The following is a 22994-nucleotide window of genomic DNA, read 5'->3' as shown; positions in this document are numbered from 1 at the left end:
GGACAACCTCCTCGGGTGTTTGGATGCGGGGGTCTGGCCCCCGAGAGCGTGTGGGGGGGGGCCGCTCAGCCTGTCCTTTCACTCTGGTTTTGACAAGAAGCATCACACTCAAACCGTAACCGATTTAAGGGAAACAGTGAAAAAGATGCTGTGGCCCGCTTTCGTGGACATGCTGGTGTGGCACGGAGTCCCAGAGTGATTACGTAGCCACAGCTGGAGGCTGCCAGGGGGCCTGGCTCGTTCCCGCCGTGGTGCTTTCCAGGGAGCTGTGGGTACAGTGTGGGACAGAGCCTGCATGACAGTCCCGCCACTCGCCCTAGTGGACGTGACATCACCTTTTCCTCAAAGGACACGTACTGACCAAGGTCAAAATCTCCAATCTTAGATAAAAGATCATTACAGAAATGCAGGTGTGATCGATCACTTGGTGGGACTGAGATGATCGGGGGCTGCGTAGAGCTGGCCAACCCCAGCGTGGTCGGGGGGGTGCCTCCACTTTGTGTGTCATCCGGGCAACCCGCACCCATGGATAATGCACGGTGATTCAGCGCACGCACGTGCTCGTCTTGCTTTGCCTGGGCCCTGTGATTTGGGCAGGAAGCGTCTACGTTGGTGTCACGTTGGTGATTAACCACGATGCCCATTGCCTTTAGTATCATCATCCCCGAGTCCGTGACAAAGAACGGTAACTAGCAAGCGTGTATTCGTTACGATAACATTGTGGAGCATATCAATATATTTATGCTGTTCCAAATATGCCAGTTTAGTCTTTAGGGCATATGTCACTGGTTTAGTGATGTATGTTGTAGCCTTCTCTCTCTCGTTTTTAAGATTTTATTTATTTTTTATTTTTATTTTTTAAAGATTTTATTTATTTATTTGACAGAGACAGCCAGCGAGAGAGGGAACACAAGCAGGGGGAGTAGGAGAGGAAGAAGCAGGCTCCTAGTGAAGGAGCCTGATGTGGGGCTCGATCCCAGAACGCTGGGATCACGCCCTGAGCTGAAGGCAGACGCTTAACGACTGTGCCACCCAGGCGCCCCTAAGATTTTATTTATTTTATTTTATTTTATTTTTATTTTTCTTTATTATGTTATGTTAGTCACCATACAGTACATCATTAGTTTGTGATGCATTGTTCCATGATTCATTGTTTGCATATAACACCCAGTGTTATTTATTTATTTTGGAGAGAGAGGGAGAAAGTGTGAGCAGGGGGAGGAGCAGAGGGAAATAGAGAATTTCAAGCAGACTCCCTGCTGAGCAGGGAGCCTGACACGGGGCTCGATCTCACGACCCTGAGATCACAACCTGAGCCAAAACCAAGAGTGGGACGCTCCAAGAACCGAGCCCCCCAGGCACCCCACCTTCTCTTTTGCAAATGGCAGTGGTGGAGGGAGGAGAAATGGCAGCCCAACGAACACGCTGCATGCACCCATCGATGCCATTTTTAATCTTAAGTTTCTGAATAGAAATTAAGTCATACGGCACTTAACAGACTTTTCAATCTGGCAGCGGGTCATGAAAACAGGCTGTCTGTCCTCTAGGAGGCGCTGTTGCTGTGTCTCATGAAAATGCTCTCGTGTTACTGTTAATAGTAATGTTTCTGTTTCCACACGCGTAGGTGTTCCATCAGCGGCAGAAGGGCAGGGAGCTCCAGCAGGTGCTCGAAGGGGCTGCCCGCAGCCTGGAGGCGCTCGGCCATCCGTTTGCGGAGGACTGGGAGCCGCGGCAGGTGCTGGAGGCTCTCCCCGCCGCGCTTCGCATCCTGAGTGACAGCGTGGCTCCAGATGGCCCCACCGGCAGCCATCCATCTCCCAAGACGTAAGGCGTGTTTTCCTGTTTGATTACTGGTTAGGCTAGCGAGCCTGAATGTTAACGAGCGCGTGATGAGAGAGGGAGAGAAGAGTTCATAAACCACGGCCAGACAGTGGATTTCCAGTCAGTGGCTGGGAGACTCCAGGCTGGCGTCGTGGGGACCATCCTGAACCGTTTGCCCCAACCCGATGTCTGTTTTTTTTTTGTTTTTTGTTTTTTAAGATTTTATCCATTTATTTGTGGGGGAGAGAGAGGTGGGGGCAGGAGAGCACACAAGCAGGGGGGCAGGAGAGGGAGAAGCAGGCTCCCCGCGGAGCAGGGAGCCCGATGTGGGACTTGATCCCAGGACCCCGAGAAAAAGGCAGACGCTTCACCAACTGAGCCATCCAGGCGCCCCCATACGTCTGTTCAGATGAGGAAAACAATCCAGTGGGGGAATGTATCTGAGAAGGGGTCAGCATTCTGGATTTCAGACGTTTGTTTAAAACGAACAAAACCATTTTGGAAGCACTTCCATGGAAGGAACTGTTTTCATGGTGGTTTTGAACTTTCGTATCGTTGAAATGTTTGCAGATGGTCCAGAAGTATTCAGAAGCGGGAGAAGGTAGGGCTGGCGGCGTCTTCACTTTTGAGATAGGCCGGATGGGCTCCCGAGTGGTCGGTTCTGTTGCACTACTGAATTTTCTTCAGCGGCTATTGCCCTTTGCAGGAACTTGCCCCCAGCACAGTCCTGAGACGTAGGCTCTCCTCGGAAGCGAACAGAAGATTTCTCAGGATTGTCTCAAAGGGTCCATTTCAAGCCACGTGTGTCGGGACTCTTGCTGCTTACGCAGCATGGAGGGAGAAATTGTATCGTTAGGCTTGCACGGGGCCGGCTCGTATTCTTAGGGCCTGGAAACACTTCCAACTCCCTCAAGTTTTCTGGAACCCGGTTAGCAGGGAGGAGCTTGCTTTTGAAGATCTAGTTTCCTGTTTTACCTTAGAGATTGCCCAGGTGGTAGTGATGGAGTAGTTCACGTTCATGACCCCACAAACATCCCACGCCCCTGCCACTTCTGCCCGGGGGACAGAGAGCCCTGGGGGATTCTGGCTCTCAGCTCCTCCAGGGATCGGGGATGTGAGAGACGGCACCCCCTGGGAGGACCAGGTGTGGGCAGCCTGAGCTTCCCCTGCTCCCCCCCACATACTTCCTGCCCACACTCAGGGTGGGAAGATGGGGGGTCTTCCCCCAGCAGCTGTGTGTGCCGGGCCAGCAGTGGGCCCCTGGAGCCTCCCTTTCTCCTTGCACCTACTCCTGTTTGGGGGATACATATGGCCTCCGTGTAGCCATCTGGGTAGCAAGCAAGTCTGTGGCCCCCGAGGCCCTTGCTGGTTGTCAAGCCCTTGGTCTGCTGCTGGCTCCATGCAGGACCCCCTCGTGGCCCTGCGTCTTCACCTCTAAGGAAGGAAGGACCTGCCCCCCTTGTGTGGCCGTCAGGGAGACCCCGTGTTGAGAACACCCCACGCTTAGCAGCTGCTCACAAGCGCTGTGCGGTCCCTCACACCTCCCACGTCTCACACCTCCCATGGCATCTGCCTCTCTCTCCTCAACTCACCCCCCATCCCTCCATCCCGCCTTTAACAGGCTCCCTGAGTTTCCTCCTCGGACGTCCCCTCACACAGACCTTCCAGATTCAGTCATGTCTTGTTAATCCTGTTTTCGCCGTGGCTTGTTTCCTGTCTTCGGTTGTGGACGTGAGCCCCGCCACAGCAGGTGTCACCCGTGGGCGGCTGTGGCTTGGGTCCCAGCGCTGTCCTCTGTGCTGACACCTGCTTCGGCCGCTGGACTCGCGTCCCCTCCTGGCATCACCCGGTGCGTCCTTTTTAGTGCTCGCTGTCATTGTTATGTTAGACCACGTCTGCCCCTTCTGGAATCAGCCACTCACTTGCCCGTGGCTTCTCTGGATCCTTGTAGGGTCCATACTGTGCTTGGCGGGAAGCTGCTGGCCCAGGACACCGCAACTCATTACTTCTACCCTATTCTCGCCGATTGCTCACACCTTCTCTCTTCCAAGTCACAACTTCCAACCAGAAGACCAACCAAGCCTTCCTTTGGTACCGAGGATGCGCGTCGTTAGAGGCAGGCATGCGCGTGGTGGCGCCTGGTCCTGCCTGTTCCTCCCGCACCAGAACGAGGAGATGCGGGAGAGGCGGGCTGGTGTGGGCACGGGGCCAGGCAGGGCCGGGCAGGTGCCAAGTGCCACCTGCCACTGGGCTCCAGCCCTGGGCTCCTTGCACGGATGCCCCTGGCAGCATCTTCTGGGTCCCTCCTTCCAGCTCACTTCCTCTCCCTGGGCAGAAGATTCCACCTGCCTGCATAGATGCCTGAGGTCTGCATTCTCCTGCTGGGCCACTTGCTCCCACAGTGTGACCCCCGTCTGGTTCTTCACTCGCACGTTCGGTTCCAATTTCAGCTCCTCTCATTGCAGAGGCTCTGTCTTTCCAGCTGCTCTTCTGGATTGCTCCCTTCCCCTTCCTGAGTCAGGCATCCTCCTGGAGTAACAGAGAATCTCTGGGGTGGGAGGGAGCTGCGGCTCCCTGGGGCAGCTGGTCAAGCCCCCAATGCCCCCCCAACTTCCTGCCTTCCCCAGGGAACGTGGTCTCTGCAGCTGCTCAGCTGGGGAGCTCCTGCATCTGCACACATGGAACCCCGTTTCCCTCCCCTCCCCGCCCAGGGTATCCAGCTGCCTGGCCGGGCGTCCTTTTTGGCCCTTTAGAGAATCTTACAGCTGCTGCTAATTCACCTCGATGGGTCCCGCACCCACCACTCACCACTCGGCATTCTGAAACTCTTCTTAAAATATTTTCCTGTGCCCTCAGATTACTGCATCTACAGAAGTTGGAGAATGTTCTTCGAGACCTGCCCCCGTGGCCGGCTCTGAAGAGATTGCTTCTGCTCCTTGGGGCTCTCAGGAACGCGATAGCCCAGAATTTGCTTTTCGTCCAAGGTAAACAGCTTGGTCTTATCTGTCAGCTACTTTCTAGGAGCCAACGTGAGATTGAAAAGTGGGCTTGAAACTGCCTGATGCCTTTGTTAATCTTGGCGGTAGTTTTATGCTCTACGGGGTGACTCCGTGGGGGTGGGGGCTTGACTGCTGTCACGGTGAGCGCAGCGTCCTTCTGGGACCAGTGACGTGATGGGCGGTTTCCTAGCACCAGGGCATGTGTCCCATTCACACCCTTGTCCCCGGTGTTCAGATCGGACCAGAGTGTGTCTCTGCGTGATCGTCTGTCCCCTCCCCTGCTCCTTCCCTGGAGCCGGGACAAGGCATTCCTCCTCCTTCCCAGAAAGCCCTTCTTTGAACTTCCACTGACTCGTGGTGTCACTTCTCTGCCCAAGGTGCCACCACATGGCGTTTCGTGGTGGAGAAGAAATGAGTACGGATGTTCCTTTCGGAGTAAAGCTCTCCTCTAACCACGAGGCCATCCTCGTGTGTCTTGAGGAAGCCTGAAATGATAGTGTGCTAAATTTTCTCAGTTTTCCTCTCTCGGGAAGATCATAAAGTGTCTGACCACAGGTGCGGTTTGCTGAGATGTAGGTTTGGAGAATCCACTGTCCTGGTCACGGCCACGTGGAGAAGTCAGGCCGGGAGTCACCTGCTTCAGGGGATAGTAATGCACCCATTTGTCGGCCTTACAGAAGTGATCACGTGCCTGGAGAGATCAGCTCACAGCTCCGAACTGGGCGGACCTGACGCACCGCAACCGGAGGACACGTTCTTTCGGTGGAAGCAGGTAAACAGAGCGCAGGGCTCTAAATCAGCAGTTTTGAGGGAACATTCAGGAAGCTCATGCAGTCTTCAGTTGTGCCCCTGCTGGGAGCTGTGCTGGCAAAACTGCCGACAAAGAGGGCCAGTTTTCGAAGAGCCTTGTCTTCTTTTGAAGTTCGGGCTGCCGCACCTGTCTGGTTGTGGCTCCCCAGCCTTGGGGGAGCGAGCGCAAGCCTCTCTCAGTCACCCCTCCTGCTCTCCTTCGCCTTTCAGCTCTTGGCGAAGAATGCTACGGACAGGTGTCGAAATGCCAGCTTGTCTGGGAGGGAGGCTCTCCTGTGTCGTGGGAACCCTGGCGTCTGGGAGGGCCTCTGGGGGCTGACGTGTCCCCATGACTCCTCCAACAAGACCAGCGTTTTAAACAAGCTACAGAGGTCAGCAGAAGACGCGGTAAGTAGCCACCTTCTGATCTCATCCACCGATACCGATGGGCTTATTCTGAAGGTCAGACCCCCTATGGCATCCCAGCTGCCCTTGCTCCGTCCCTTCTGTCTGGCCACACGAGGAGGCTGTGCAGCGCCTGTCCAGCCAAAATCTTCTCGACAGCAAGTGGGTTTCCCCAAGAGTACCCCGAACTTTCAGACCATGCCCTTCTGCTTCCCCGGTTTCCGGGCTCCCCGTCTTCTCCATCCCTTGCTGCAAATGTCACGAAGGGTAGAAGGGGATCTTTGGGGATCGGTCAGCTTGACACAAAGAGGCACCGACAGGCCCGCCCTTCCGTGTCCCTGCCCCTTGCTGAGCGCTCGAGAGTGGGGGGCCGTTTGTTAGTAAAGATCACGATCTCACCTTCAACCATATTTTTCTCACCAAGCACTACAAATCAGAGCACCATTTACCTTTCTGCTGTTCATTTTCCCCTCTGTATTATGTGTTTCATTTCTTACCTTCTTGCACTGCCCGGTAGGGTCGAGCTGGAAGGGGCACTCGAGTCCCTGCTGTGTTTCTTTGTTGGAGGATGTGGGTTGCAGCCCAGCCTGTGTTAATTGTGGGAACAGAATCATAGGAGAGTGACTCCGAGGAGGCCGGGTCCACAGGGCTCTGGGGGGACTGGCCAACACAGATGGGCTTGACACGTGGGTCCCTTCTGCTTGATTGCTGGACGAGCCTTGATTTGGGGGTAAGGAGTCAAGTCTCAGATGGTCCCTTAGCTTATCAGAGGCCCGCAGGACACAGTCAAGAGAGTCCTTGGGACAGGAGCTGGGCACGGGCTGCTTCATGGGGCCGCACTGTCCTCGCTAAATGTGTCACAAACAACGTGCTCTTTTCCTGTCAAGGATCGCCTTTTGCAAGAGGTCATCACTGGGCACACAGACGGGCCAGTTTCGGGACTCGAAGGGTTTCTGGGCTGGCAGGAAGTGGAGGCGCAGCTGGCGGATGTGGGCCTTTCCTGCAGGCGGCTCTCCGAGTGGCTGAGAGCGGCCACCTCGCCCGGGGACCTTGACCCTGCCGGGGACTGTACGGACCCACTTATTGCTGCACTGTAAGTTTGTGTGTGATGGGAACCTGGTGAATAGTTGGGAACCAAATGATTCCAGCCAGCTACTAAAATGATGGCTCCACACAGTATATCCCTATTTCTAGTATATTCTATTTCTAGGGGGAGGTATAATTTTTTTAATCTAAAAGAAAGACTGACCTATGTGGTACTAATGGAAAGCATTTAAAAATACAAAAATATTAGGGTCACCTGGGGGGGGGGGGTCCGTCAGTTGAGCATTCAACTCTTGGTTTCCGCTCAGGTCATGATTTCAGGGTTGTGAGATCGAGACCAGTGTCGGGCTCCACGCTCAGTGCAGAGCCTGCTTGAGATTCTCTTCTCCCTCTGCCTCTCCCCTGCTCATCACGTGCTCGTGCTCTCTCTCAAATAAATAAAATCTTGAAAAAAATAAATAAAAATACAAAATATTAAACAAGCCCTTTAAAGGTTTACCGTTGGCTTAATCTGTCACAAGATAGATTAAAGTTGACTTTGTACTCTCTCCTTTTATTTTCCTCTTTCTGTTTTCTCGATTTGTTCTGTCTTACGTTTCTTTTGTTCCCGTGAATGATTTTCCCTCATTTTTCAAATCAGGGTGGGGGAATTTGTAAGCAATCAAATACCTAGTAAGAAAACCATTGCAAGGGTTCTAATTTCTGACACGAGTGACCGCCAGGCACCCGTGTATGTTTGCATTTAGATGATTTAGTAATGATCCGTCTTCTGGAAAACCGCGATTGAATGCCAGCTTTCTCTGGATTCTCTTTGACTGCAGGGTATTTCATACACTGGGAGAAGTACAGTTGTCCCTGGAAGAAACATCCTACTGGAAAGACTTCACAGGATTTATCAGGAAGACCTGTGAACTAGTCCGCTATGCGAACGTGCAAGGAAGTGTCCAGAACGGTCAGTCTGGTAAGTCAGTGGTCTTCACTGCGGGAACCTGGGTGCTGCTCCCCCTTCTGAGTGTTGTTCCTGAGAGACACCCCTATTTAATGAAGGGGAGCTGGAAGCAGAGGCTCGCCAAGTATATTTGCCATTGCGATGACCACAGTGAGTTACCGCTGTCCATGGCGGCAAGACTGACCAGGGGTCCCAGCTTGACTGGTTGTCCCAGCGGTTCCTACCAGCGACCGCATTTCCTCTCAGCCTGTCCTGGTTTGTCTGATAAACACGGACATGGGTGGACCCAGCATGACGGATCCGGAGAAGTCCAGATGTGCTGCATGTGGGGCCTTGTCAGTCCTGTGCTATTAGGCCCACCTGCGCTCCGGGGCCAGCACCCCATGTGGGGCCAGCTCCCCTCTTCCCATGCTGTCCTCAGAACCAAAAATCCCCTGAAACACGAATTGTACAAATTTGCATCTGCATGACCCCCAGGCAGGCAGTCTCTCGTCCTAAAGGCCCTCTTTTCTAAGATGCTGGCAGGGTGGGACCTGTGTTTGTGACTCGTCCTGGTCGAGAGCTGGTGGGCTGGGTCCGGCTGTCCTTGGGTGCCGTGCACGCCCTGGCTGTGCCATGCGCACTCCAGCTCCGTGGGTCACCAGCTTCCCTTGGAGCACCTGCTGCTCCGACTTGGGGTCGGGGCGGGGGGAGTTCTCTGTTTCTGCTCCATGGCCTTGTCCGCCTAATCTCATTTCCTTCGTTCCTCCTCAAACTGCTGGGGTTTTTATTTTTGTTTTTTAGGTTTTTTTTTTTTAAATTCCAGTCAGTTAACACACAGTGCAATATTAGTCTCGGGTGTACAGTATAGTGATTCAACACTTCCCTACATCACCCTGTGCTCATCACGACAGGTGCACGCCTTCACCCCCATCACCTCCTTCCCCCATCCCCTCCCCTCCGGTCACCAGCAGTGTGCTCTCTAGAGTTAAGAATCTGTTTCTTAGTTTGTCTTTCTGTCTCTTCCTTTTTTCCCCCTTTGCTCAGTAGTTTTGTTCCTTAAATTCCACATATGAGTGAAATCATATGGTATTTGTCTTTCTCTGACTGGCTTATTTCACTTAGCATAATACTCCCTAGCTCCATTCATGTTGTTGCAAATGGCAAGATTTCATTCTGTTTGATGGCAGAATAATATCCCATTGTGTATACACACCACATCTTCTTTGTCCATGCATCAGTCGATGGACACTGGGCTGTTTCCATAGTTTGGCTATTGTGGATAATGCTGTTATAAACATCGGGGTGCAGGTGCCCCTTTGAATCTGTATTTTTGTGTCCTTCGGGTAAATACCTAGTAGTGCGATTGCTGGATCATAGGGTAGCTCTATTTGTAACTTTTTGAGGAACCTCCAGTTGAGACTCCAACTGCTGTGTTTAGAGGCTGCCAGAGAACCCCCTCTCTGGGGCGGTCAGTGTCAGACCCACCAGCGGCACGTGGGGTCTCGGCATCTACTGCAGGCGGGCCACGAGGAGCTCTGCGCTTGGTGGCGGGGCGGGGCTGGGCTGACGGCCGCGCCTCCCCGGGTGGGTGGCCATCCGGTGCTATAACTTTGCTTTGTTACTTCGCGGCTCCTGACCATTTCCAGAAACATAGGCGACAGAGTGACATTCAGCACCAGTGAGAAGCCCGGGTTCAGAAGTCTCAATAATATTGACAGTCACAACATTTGTCGCCTTTTGTATGAATTATTTCATCCAATCCTCATGTCAACCCTTGAGTTGGGTTATACACGCAAATACCATGGGATCCAGCCGTTTTGCTTCTAAAGAAAAGAAAGCATATTTCCATCCAAGACTTGGGTATGAAGAGTCATAGCCGCTATATTTTGCTACATCTGCAATCAGGGAGCCAGCCAAGTGTGACTCGTGGGACTAGAAAGACTCGCTGTGCTACACCCAGCACGGATATTACTCCCTGGTAAAAAGGAACGAGCATGCTACCTCAAGAACAAAGCTCAGACTAACTGATTCTCATTTATCGTACTCAGTAAAAGATGGCAGACAAAAAAAGAGCACACACTATAATTCCATTTGTATGAATTTCTAGAAAATAAAAACTAATCGATGGTGGTGGAATGCAGATCCGGGGTTGCCTGGGGACAGGAGCAGGGGGCTGGACCTGACAGGTGGAGGGATGACAAGCGAGGGAGAGGACACTGTGGGAGTGACAGATATGTTCACTGTCTTAATTGCAATGATATTTCATGGATATGTACATATGTCAAATTGTACACGCAAATATGTATGTTTGTTGTATGTAAGCTACATTACAATAAAGCTGGGATTTTTTTAAAAGAAAGAAATCCTAGTTTAAGCAAGTAATTTGTGCTCTCTGGCATCTAGGGAGAGAGAAGCTGGCAACAAACTTGATAATTAGCACAGGCGTATGTGATTCATATCAGACTTTTTTAAAAAGGTTAATGTTACCAGGAATCCAGGCCACATCGAGTAACTTGTTTAAATAAAAGAAGGAGACATGGGGCGCCTGGGTGGCACAGCTGGTTGAGCACCTGACTCTTGGTTTCAGCACAGGTCATGATCTCAGGGTTGTGAGATCAAGCTCCGCGTTGGGCTCTGTGCTCCGTGTGGAGGCTGCTTGAGATTCTCCCTCCCTCTCTTTCTGCTCCTCTTGCTCGTGCTCCCTCTCTCTCAAATAAATAAACCTTTAGGAAAAAAAAAAAAAAAAAGAAAAGAGGGAAACGTAATCCACCAGAAAGGGAACGGCAGCGGATAGGAGCGATCAACCCTGAGACGGAGGACAGCAAGGGGACGGATGGCGTCGGGCACGGCAGAGAAGCAACAGCGTATGCTCCAGCCTGCAGAGGGAGAGGACAGAAAGAGGGGGGCTGACTTTCTTTGCAGAAAGCCCACTAGTCTCCTGCACTGGAGGGCCAAGCATCTGAAAGCGACTGACAATAGATTGGATGAGACTGTGGACAAGGAGAAACGCCGAACCATGCTCCCTTCATTGCCCGAGCTAGGCCCAGGCTGCTCTACTCCGTCAGCAGAAGACAAGGCTCACGGGTCTGGAGAAATGGAGGTCGCCTGCTCTGACCCTGGAGCGCCAGACACAGCTGATGGCAGGGATGTCACCAGCAATGCCGGGGACTCATGTAACCTTTCTGTTCTGAACGACGAAGTGCCCAGCACCCCTCTTGTGTGCGTGGAACGCTGGCGCTCAGGCCTCCTCCTTGCCGCGCGTGCTGTTAGCAGGAATTTGGAGAATTCTGCTGTGCAGGTTTGGGAGAGATCGACTCACCCGAGAGGAAAGATGTGCCTCTGGACCAACAGTTGAGGGTCCCCCCCCCCCAGAAAGGTTGACTTTTGCCTGATGACCCGGGAGCGAGCGAAGCCTCCGGCTGAGAGGCCAGCGCTTTGCACAGGTGCTTCTCAGAGACTTCTTCTGACGCAAGAACGGACAGCCTCGGCTCATCAGACGCCGAGCAGAGCTTCCAGATAAGACAGCGATCACAACGAGCAGAACAACAAAACCTCAGAAGAAATGGGAAATACTGACACAAACTTCAGAACAGAGGAAAAGCTCAGAGCGATGAAGATACAAGAGCAGAAAGTGATTGTCAATGAATCCCCCAGAACAAGAAGGAATTGTTAGAAATTAAAAACTTGTAAGTAATTAGAAGTGTTTTCAAGAGAAACAGACCAGAAATTAGAAACAGAGACACAGGAAATGACACGAGAACATTTTCCCGAGTGTGTATGTTTTCTATTTGTTGGCTATCTGTATGTGTTTTTTGGAAAAACACCTACCCAGGTTGTCTGCCCATGTTTTAATCAGATTGGTTCATTTGTTGTTGAGTTGAATGAGTTCTTTATATATTTTGGATATTCGCTCCTTATTCAAAGTATCATTTGCAAATATCTTCTCCCGTTCAGTAGGTGGCCTTTTTGTTGTTGTTAATGGTGTTTCCTTGGCTGTTTGTTGGAGTCCTGATAGTTTTTTTATTTTGTTGCCCTTCCCTTAGGAGACAGATCCAAAAAAAACATTGCTAAGCCTGATGTCTGAGTTTATCGCCTATGTTTTCTGTTAGGAGTTTCAGGGGTTCAGGTCTCACATTTAGATCTTTGGTGTATTTTGAGTTTATTTCTGTGGATGGTGTAAGAAAGTGGCCCAGTTTCATTCTTGTGTGTGTGGCTGTCCAGTTTTCCCAACACCTTCTGTTGAAAAGACTGTCTTTTACCCATTGTGTGTTCTTGCCTCCTTTGTTGTAGATTAATTGACCATATACGTGTGGGTTTATTTTCTGAGGTCTCTATTCTGTTTCATGGATCTATGTGTCTATTTTTGTGCCAGTGCCATACTGTTCTGGGTTAGTTTTGATTGGTTATGTTTTTGTCCTAACTGTGGGCTACATTTTCCTGCATCTTTGCGTGCCTGGTAATTTTTGATTGGATGCCAGACACGATTTAGCCTTGTTTTGTGCTTGCTTATTTTGTGTTCTTATGTTCTTTTTTTTTTTTTTTTTTTAAGATTTTATTTATTTATCTGAGAGAGAGAGAGAGAGAACCAGTTGGGGGGAGCAGCAGAGGGAGAAGCAGATTCCCTGCTGAGCAGGGGACTCGATCTCAGGACCCTGAGATCATGACCTGAGCAGAAGGCTGATGCTTAACTGATTGAGCTCCCCAGGCACCCCCGTTTTCCTATGTTCTTGAAAGCAGTTTGAGCCTTTAAGATCTTGCTTTTAAGGTTTGTTAGGCAGGACTGGAATGGAACTCAGTGTGGCTGCAAATATTCCGCAGGACTGAGGCATGACCCATTTTGCACCTTGTACTCGTTGTCCAATGAGAATTGTGGATTGTTCCTGTCTGGCTGATGGAAGCAGAATTGGTTCCTGGCCTATGTGACCACTGGACACTTTTCTTGAATCATTTCAGGTGGATCTTTCCCTGATCTCAGGGGGCTTCTTCAGCCTGAATGCACTGATTTACCCTCAGCTGAGTACTTGAAGGAGGTATACAGCAGGTGCTCCAACTGTGCAGCTCTCTCCTGGGAGTCTGTTCTGTGTAAATGTGCAATCTTTCAGACTCCAGCCTTCATCCTGTCTCCTCAAGGTGCCCACCAGCTCCAGTTAGTTCCACCTCGTGTGTCATTGCTTAGATAGTCCCTTTAAGGCAACAAATGGGATAATCATGGGTCTCACCTTATTTACTTTCTGTTTTTTGTGGATCACTGTCTACACTGCTTGATGGCCGGTGGTAGTTGACCTTGGCCAGAAGATGAAGCCAACTCACAAGGATTTCTAATCCTTCTTTGTTTTATTTTCAACCGGATTAACTGTGAACCACTAAAGCGTTTTTCACTTAGGCAGATTTGACGGTTGTGTCCAACCTGAAATCAATATATGAAATGCCTTTCTATCTAGCTTTCTCTGAGGAATCTCCTTGTTATGAAGAAAACATGGATTGGGAAGTCATCACCGATAATTATTTCACATTTTTGAGTAACTTACTCAAGTCTCCAGCAGCTTCCATCTCCAGGTAAGTTTTCAGAATTCGATTTCCAGGTTTTGATTTAACTATTATCTGAAGACACACAGAACCTATTTATAGGAAACGCCTGCTTTATTTATTTATGTAACTATTATAATTTTTTTAGAGAGGGTGTGAGAGAGTGTGAGCGGGGAGGTACAGAGGGAGAGGGAGAGAGAGAATCTTAAGAGAGAATTTTAAGAACCTGGAGCCCGACGTGGGGCTCGGTCTCACGACCCTGAGATCATGACCTGAGCCGATATCAAGAGCGAGACGCTTAATCGACTGAGCCACCCAGGGGCCTCAGGAAACACTTTTTAAAAAATGTGAGCTCCTGATGTGACCGTGGATGCAGTATTTCATATGAAGCGTTTGATAATATTTGCCCCATAGAATCTATGACTCATGTTTCCATGGATTTTGAAAAGAAATACAGATGATAGTCATAAGGTTTTCCTTCAAAAGCATGATTTATAATAGACGCTCCGAAAATGGAATGTTTGAATAATAGCCTCATCCAGTCGCTTCCTTTAGACCTAGGATTAGTGATTGAAGATTCTGGTGGCTTTGGAGACTTTTGGGAGAGAAGTGATCTTTGGAACTTAATCTGCCAGATTATATGCTGCTCATGCGTAAGCATGGACATTTTTATGTACAATTGTGGAGATTGTATATAGCTTCTTTCTTTATTTAATTTTTTAATAGATGAGCTTTTCATTTCATTTATTATTATTTTATAAAGCTTTTTTTTTTTTTTAAGATTTTACTTATTTATTTGAGAGAGACAGAGAGAGTGAGCAAGAGAGGGCACAAGCTGGGGAAAGGCAGAGAGAGAAGCAGATTCCCTCCTGAGCAGGGAGCCAGACGCGGGGCTCAATCCCAGGACCCCGGGGATTATGACCTGAGCCGAACACAGACACTTAACCATCTGAGCCACCCAGGCACCCAATTATTATTATTATTTTTTAAGTAAGCTCTACACCCAGTGTGGGGGTTGAACTCACAACTCCAAGATCAAGAGTTCCATGCTCCACTGACTGAGCCAGCCAGGGGCCCTGGAGATCATATATAGTTTAAGATTTATATATTTATTTTAGAGAGTTGTGGGGGCAGAGGGAGAGGGACAGAGAGTCTTAAGCAGACTTTGTGTTGAGCATGGAGCCTGACACAGGGCTCGATCTCACGACCCTGAGATCACCACCTGAGCGGGAACCAAGAGTTGGACATGTAACTGAGCCACCCAGGCACACCCGTGTATAGTTTAAAGCACACTTTATTTATTGCTTATTGGGTGTGTTGGGATGACATGGGACAGAAACTTTGCATTAGGGCATAGCTTTCAAATTCGTGAACGGATCAAACTTATCTGTGAAGTTTGCTAAGAATGCAAATTCCCGGAGCCGGCCCTGGACGCGCTAAACCTTGGATGTGCATAGGACCCGGGTTTCTGCAGATTTAAGAAATTCTGCAGGTGGTTCTGGTGCACACCAAAGTTCAAAAGCTATTCTGTAACATCTCTCTGGACCTAGGATTTGTCACTCCCAGGAAGCTTTGAAAGCTCAGGTGTTAGTGAGCAAAGGAGGAAGCGCACGGGCTAGGCCCCCTGGAGAGTCAGTCCCATGCTCAGGTCGGATTTCCAATACCGGACTTTCCTGAGAGTCTCAAATATTTAATAGCCCCGGAAAGACAGCAGTAAATTAGTCAATATGTGCTCTGGGGGCATGTTTCATATTATCGCTGTAGACCTGTAGCATCTGGCACAGTGTCTGTCGTAGATGCTAGATGATGGGATGAGTAAGTAAATAAAACAAGGATGGGCATTAACTGCAATTAATATGAAGGAAGCTAAGCCTGAAAAGAAAAACTCTGGGCCATGTCCTGTTCCAGCCATATAATAGCAGTGTGAATCTGCTAATTAAAAAAAATATATATATAAAAAAAATATATATATATTCATAAATATGTATATATTCTTTATTTCAAAATATATATATACTTTATTTCATATAAATATATAAATATAAATATATATTTATATTTCTTTTTCCATGACCTGGAGATACTGATGTATACCCCAACAGGCTTCTGTAGGAGTGAACTAAGACTGTAGTTAGGAAAGTGCCTTATAAATTGTAAAGTGTTGTGAAGTATGGAGCAATATGGTACTAGTACTAGTACTAGTTAGTTCTACTGCAGCCCTTGCTCACAATGCTTTTTTTTTTTTTTTTTAAGATTTCATTTATTTATTTGAGTGTGAGAGGGAGGGAGAGAGAGTTGGGGGGTGGAGGGGAAGAGCAGAGGGAGAAGGACAGGCAGACTCTACACTGAGCACAGAGCCCGACATGAGGTTCGATCCCATGACCCTGAGATCATGACCTGAGCCAAGATCAAGTGTCCGACGCTTAACCGACTGAGCCACCCAGGCGCCCCAGTTGTGCATGTATTTCTATGCAAGGCTGGATTTGAGCAAGATCCATATGGAATTCCTAATAGCGGAGCTTTCTCATTCTTGCTGGAGAAGTTCCCTGGGGAATGTTCTTAGTGTTCCCTGGTTTAAAGGAGCCACTCCCTTGCAAATAAGAGTAAAATGATGGGGTGCCTGGGTGGCTCAGTCGGTTAAGTGTCTGCCTTCAGCTCAGGTCGCGAGCATGCTCTCTCTGTCTGTCTCTCTGTCTCTCTCTCGCTCACGCAAATATATAAATAAATAAATAACATCTTAGAAAAAAGAAAGAATAAACTAAATGAAGGCTGTACTTTCTGCTCCCAGATCCCAGCTATTGAAGGGGGGAAAACACCATTGATCATTTGATCTCTCCCATGTCTGTCCTGTGTCAGACTGTGTCTTAGCCGACAGGATTATAGAGTGAAAGAAGTCTAGAAAGGAACTCAGCCTTTACGGCATTAATAGCCAATACAGGTTAGGATCTCTTATCCACAATTTTTCAATGTGTCTTACGAAGTCTGGACATGTAGGCTTTTCTTATGGTGGCATTGTAGCTCCTTCCACAGAGACCCCACCATGGTGAGCCCATCTCTGGTCTCACTGCAGGGAGTGCTCATGAGCTGAGGGTCTGCCCCAGTCCCCGCCAGCGGAGCAGGCATTAATACATACCTGATACGTGCATCATGTCGTCTTTTTTTGTTCTTAAGATTTTATTTATTTTTATTTAGAGAGGGAGAGAGGGCACGAGCGGGAGGAAGGGCAGAGGGAGAAGGAGAAAGAGAATCTCCAGCAGACTCCATGCTCAGTGCGGAACCCCACATGGGGCTCGATCTCACGATCCTGAGATCACGACCAGAGCCGAAATCAAGAGTTGGACGCTCAACCGACTGAGCCAGCCAGGTGCCCCCCGTGTTGTCTTTCTAAACTCTGAAACACACGGGGCCCCGAGGATTTAAAAAGTGGACTGGTAGCTCTCAAGTTCGTGGAAGTTAGTAACTTCTCCAAGTGTGGACTTTTATTGTGGGTGTGGACTTGTCATAACCCCTGACTTGCTCCTTCGACACCTGTTTGTATTTTACAAGTAGACACCTGGAGAGAAAGCACACTAGCTAAAATCATGAGTTTCTGGGCGCCTGGGTGGCTCAGTGGTTTAAGCGTCTGCCTTCGGCTCAGGGCATGATCTCAGGGTCCTGGGATCCGGTCCTGCGTTGGGCTCCCTGCTCACTGAGGAGTCTGCTTCTGCTTCTCCCTCTCCCTCTGCCTGCCGCTCCCCCTGCTTGGTTCTCACTCTTGCTATCTCCGTTTCTCTCTCTCTCTCAAATAAATAAATAACAAAATCTTGAAAAAATAAAATAAAATCATGGGTTTCTAAGAGTGGGAAGTATAGCATTGTTTAAGGAGCACTGGAATTGTTTCTAGAACAGGCCATTCCAAGGGTTGTCCTTAATTATAGGGGTCAGTTTCTGATACACACTGCCATTTGGACTACCCCTGTAGCCAAGACGTTCTGAGACATAACAAGGAATCGAATCCTCAGATTTTTCATGCATACATAGCAAAATTACCTTTAATGATCCTACGTATAAAATCACGGCGTGAAATAATTTAAAATGCATTGCTTTTCATGCAGGAAGCAGATTTTAAGCTACATATATGCATCTGCTTTGGGCGTTCCTAAAACACTTCCAAATGCTCACATTAATTTAATTCCAGTTGCGAAATCTATTGTGTAATAAGTAGTCCATTTACGTTTTGCTCTAAATAAGTGTGTGTATTACCTTGAAAATTTGATAAACTGAATTTGTCTTGAATTTAGTTATTTTTTTTCGGATACTAAGACAATTCCATTAATATTGTAGGGTCTTGAATTCCACAAAGGAACTTCTCATGATGGAAAAGAAGTTGCAGTCCCTCGAGGACGAGGAAATAGACTTTTTCTTATCTTTTGTGGAATTTTTGGAGAAATTATTGCCCGATCCTTTTGACTCACCCAGTGTGCCCAAATTCCATGACCTCCCACCTCTCACTGAGACTCTTCTGAACACAAGCCACTTGTGGGCAAATCATTTAAGAAGTTTAGGGAGCGACCCATCTGCTACTGATATTCAGAAACTTTTGGAATTTGGCAAAGCCGTGATCGACAAAATAGAAACTCTTGAACGTCTCTGGATAAAGAACGAATCAAACAATATTTTGAGGTTCATGGAATTAGTACTTTCTGAAATTGATCCCAAGCTCCTGGAATTGTGGATGAATGGCATTTCAAAAAGAGAAAGAGTCAACTTGGAAACCTTGTCTACACTTCTTAATTTTTCTGTCCCAGAAGATGAGAGGGTCTTTAGCAAGAGCCTTAACTTTTCCCAGTTGTTCCATTCAGACTGGCCTCGATCGCTCGCTGTGGAAATGGACTTTGTACATTTGAGTGAAACTGTGATAAGCAGTCTCTATGAATTTGGATTTCTGAAGGAGGGACAGGTCTCTGCAGCCCTGGACACAGTCTATGCCATCAGGAATGCATCTGAACTTTTCTCAGCCCTTTCCGAGCACGAAAGACGAGAAGTTGATAGGATCTTGACTCAGATATATCTAAATGTCTTTCAGGACAATGATTCAGCTTTGCTTCTGAAGATTTATTCTTCATGTTTCCAATATATTTATAAATTCTTGAGCATTCCGAGCACAGAGTCTTTGCTATCTTTCCTCGCACAAACCTCAGAGCACATTTTGGATATCATAAAGCAATTCAATTTCCAAAACATCGGTAAAGCATTTGCATTTTTGTATGAGACAATAGGGGCTCTTGAGGGACTTTCTGAGGGATCTTATTGTCAGCAGTTGCTTTCAACTTTTAAGTACTTGGAGTTTCAAGCCCAATCCCTGATGTCTACAGAGGGCCCAGAGCTGGAAGTGGTCCATGCCACATTGACAGGCCTCAAACAGCTGCTCATCGTAGACGAAGATTTCCGTATTTCTGTCTTTCAATACATGAGCCAACTCTTCAACGGATCAGTCGGAGCCCTGTCGGATAATGAATGCTTTGCCTTGGATAATAAGAGCATCTCTTCGGTGAATTATTCAATACATAGAGGGTCTCCATTTATTCTTCCATGGGCACAAATTCTTTCCAACCTCTCAGCGAACAGCAGTGCGTTCAATGAGTTAATGGCTGTTCACTGTACCGTCGCGTGGCTTCACATGTGGACTGAAATCTGGGGAAGCGTATCTCAAATATTCCAGTTTGACATGAACATTTTCACTCCTCTCCATGTTGGTCTCACTCAGCTTCTGGGTGAATTGGAAAGTGACGTGAAAATTTCTAAAAGCTGCCAGGGAATGTTTCCCACCCATCGCCCTGCCAGACTCCTATTGAATTTGTTTAAAAATGTAACTCAAGCTGATGGCTTTCATGATTGGGATGATTTTTTGGCTCTCAGAGATCTCTGGGTAGTATTAGGTGATGCGTTAGTTAGGGTAAAGTCTCTTAGCCCCGACCGAGTAGGGAAATCCCTTTTCACCATGGAAACTGCCCTGCGTCAGCTAAAGACATTTCCGTTCAACACAAATGCAAGCAGAGAATTTTTCTATTCTCTGCTTGATGTTTTCACGGAGTTAAGTGATACCTCCGCATACATCGACAGAAACGTCGGACTGATAAATCACTTTCTTTCAAATAATGTCACAGATTATGGAGTGAAGTTTGAAAGTGTCATCACCAAGCTAAGAGAAACAATGTTATTGCTTCAAAATGTGTCACATGACCAAGATGTGTTGTCCTGTGCCGGTATTTTCAAAAACGTTACTGAGTTTATCTTAGAAGATGACTCATTACACATAAATATTTCACAGAGGACATTACGTATCCTGGCCGTGTTAAATTCTACGTTTTCATCTGAGGACACGATTAGCAGACTGAAGGGATGCATTGCATGGGTAGACATCATGAACCGTCTGTACACGATATATAACTCCAGTGTCATACATGGCTATCCTCAGGGTAATTGGAGGAGTTTCAGAGCTGTGGAAGACAAAATTAACTCTACATTGAAGCTTGTTGCTTGGGTTCTCAATATAAAGGGACCTCACTGCACACTGAATAAGTCAGATATAAATTGTGTGAATAGCGTATTGAAAAACGTAACTGACTTTCTGAATGCCATGCTCACCGAGGTCTTTGAAAAGGAAAAGGTACCCAAATTTGAGATCTTATTAACCCTTTTAAATGATTCCACAAACCAAGTAAGGATGATTATCAACAACTTGACAAGAGACTTTGATTTGGTATCTCAATCCAATTGGACACGTTTTACTGAATTAATTCTAAGACCCGTAGAATTGTCAGATGACGTACCTGGCCACTTTACAGAGCTTTGGCTGCATTTAGTAGCCCTGGGGAAGGAAATTCAGAAACTTATGAAAGGTATTTCCATTCATATCCTAGAAAATGACTCCTCTTCTACACCTGAAAAGTTTTTAAATCTCTTTGCTACCAGTCCAAAAGAAAAGGATGTCAACAGGTTAGGCAGTTCACTTTATCATTTAGCCAGTTACCTTGTCTCCAACTTCTCCCAGGATCTCCAAAATCCACCACAAATAATTCCACACAAAATCATGAACGCTGTAGGTCTTGGTGTCCAACTGATGAGGGACGTGTTCAACTCCCTGGCACCCTCAGTTCTCCGCAATATTCCACAAGATCCGGGCGATACTCAAGTTTTCAGGAAGGTAGCGTCTCTCCTGCGCACGCTCAAGAAGACAGACATAGACCTGCTGGTCGACCAACTGGAGCAAATGAGTGAAAGCCTAACGGAGTTCTTTAAGAATATCAGTAGCTTAGGTACTGGCAGTCTGGGGACCAACCTGCTTGTGGGCTTGATGGAAAAATTTGTAGACAGCTCCCATTCTTGGAATGTTAATCATCTGTTGAAGTTCTCACGCTTGTTCCCTAAAGATGATGTCGATGTTGTGGTAGACATGTATTATGTCCTTCCTCATGCCGTGAGGCTCCTGCAGGGGGGAGTTGACAAAAACATCACAGAAGTCCTCAAGGATGTCTATAACTTCACTCTCCGGCATGGCATAAGCATTTCCAATGTCACCAAGGAAGACTTTGCTGTCGTGATAAAAACTCTTTTGGATGCAGTTGAATTAATATCAGAGAAACCAGAAATTCTTTCTGAGGCTTTTACTTGCCTGCCTGTGGTTTGGTGCTGGAATCACACAACTTCTGGGTTTCGGCAGAATCCGAAGTTAGAAGCCTGTAAATCCCATGAGCTCTCGTCGTCTTCCTTTTATAGCGAAGTGGCCAGTCTGCTCGACCACCTCCACCTCTCTCCCCCAGGTGAAGGCTTACAATGTGTGGATGAAGGCTCACAGAAGGAGATTACGAGGAAGATGGTCTGTGTAATTCGTGAACTAGTGGACTGGACTTCTCTTCTTCTAGAGCTTTCCGAAGTCTTCCATGTTAAAATTTCGCTTGTGAAAACCATGCAGGAATTTTGGCATAAAGTGTTACCATTTGTCCCATCTTCCGAAAATCAAAGCAATGGCAGCATCTCTGAACTTTGTCCCAGCAGCCCCATAAAGCAAATTGCTTCGCAAATCATAGCAAAATTAAAAAATGTCAACTTTACAAAAATTCCATTAGATGAAAACATTGTGGATACACTAGCTAGTCTAAACAAGATCCTTAACATTAGCGAAGGCACAGAGGCTTCCGTTCAAAATAAGATTTCCTTAAATTTTGAAGAGATCATGAAGTTTCCTTCTGGGGCTCGGCACCCAGAAAACAGTACCCGTTCTCTAGACTCTCCATTTGTGATGTTTCTAGACCCCAACCTGACCGGCAGTAGTCTAGAAGCACCTTCAAGTTTTACTGAAAAAAGAGCAGTAACTTACAACTCTTCTTACTTCGAAGAACTAGGGCTTGAACTGGAACAAATCATGACAGATCCAAGCCACGACTTTCCTATCAGACCCCTGCTTTCTGAAATTATCAAAGACATTCAGACGATTAATTCAGAGACTCTTCAAAACGTAACTTTGCAACTTGCCCATTTTTTTAAAAGCCTGGGCTCATCGTCATTGAAGACCGCAGAAATCATTGAAGATTTTCTATTGGTCGTAAAAAACTGGCTTCGTAAACGGGCAAAGGAAGATGACTCCAGAATGATTCAAACATTATTTCTTCTTACGGCCAATGAGAGTTTGACTGATCTAGCTTTGTTGACCAAAGATATTGCTACTTTTTGGGGGCTTCTCAAAACCTCTTCTAGGGAAGGCAATTTTGACGTTACCCATCTTACTCAACTGCTAAGCCAAGAGCAGCTAACTAATTTCTCATTTGTTCGATTCCTTTTTGAAAGTTTCCTCGTTAATTTAATCAGTAAGTTAGCTGGGAGTTCTCCAGAGGCAGCCTCAAATGCAAGCGATACTGACCTTCACATAATGAATTTGCTCACCTTGAACCAGACGCAGTCAGAAAATGGTGAGAGCATAATCCTCCCCCCAAGAAGCATAGTGGATTTCATGCAACAGTTTCTGGAAACATTCTTCTCATTTTTACTAGAGGAAAATTCTGAGACCAGAATATCTCTTCTGCTAAAAGCCTTCCACAAAGACATCATTGCAGAGTTGAGGTGAGTCTATTTTTTATTTTTTTTTAAGATTTATTTATTTATTTGAGAGAGAGAGAGAATGCTTGGGGTGGGGGAGGAGGGACAGAAGGAGAGGGAGAGAGAATCTCAGTAGACTCCATGCAGAGCACGGAGCCTGATGCAGGGCTTGATCGCACAACCCTGAGATCACGACCCGAGCCGAAATCAAGAGCTGGCCCCTCTACTTTTGTTTGTATGGTAAATGAGGTTGTTATATGTTATAACCGAGTTTTATTTCTTGGAGCGTATAAACACCGGAAACAGCCCTTTCGTACCTATCACCTTTGGATGATCTTTGAGGTGAATTTTGTCTTAATGGACATTTTATTAAAATATCAAAGTGAAATAATTTTGGCAATTGT

General features: G+C 47.4%; 1 protein-coding gene across 1 annotated transcript in view; it reads left to right on the top strand.

The window, feature by feature from the left end:
- ABCA13 (ATP binding cassette subfamily A member 13) overlaps positions 1–22994 on the top strand; it is a 357421-nt gene that overhangs the window by 35978 nt on the left and 298449 nt on the right. The window contains exons 10-17 of the mRNA XM_057304334.1: positions 1625–1824; positions 4678–4805; positions 5498–5592; positions 5841–6017; positions 6902–7107; positions 7880–8019; positions 13431–13545; positions 17839–22614. Of these exons, the coding sequence (XP_057160317.1) occupies positions 1625–1824; positions 4678–4805; positions 5498–5592; positions 5841–6017; positions 6902–7107; positions 7880–8019; positions 13431–13545; positions 17839–22614 (5837 nt within the window). The remainder of the gene's footprint in view (positions 1–1624; positions 1825–4677; positions 4806–5497; positions 5593–5840; positions 6018–6901; positions 7108–7879; positions 8020–13430; positions 13546–17838; positions 22615–22994) is intronic.

This window comes from Ursus arctos, unplaced genomic scaffold (genome assembly GCF_023065955.2).
Source record: "Ursus arctos isolate Adak ecotype North America unplaced genomic scaffold, UrsArc2.0 scaffold_3, whole genome shotgun sequence".
NCBI classification, from domain to species: domain Eukaryota; kingdom Metazoa; phylum Chordata; class Mammalia; order Carnivora; family Ursidae; genus Ursus; species Ursus arctos.
This window is presented reverse-complemented; position numbering and strand designations above follow the sequence as displayed.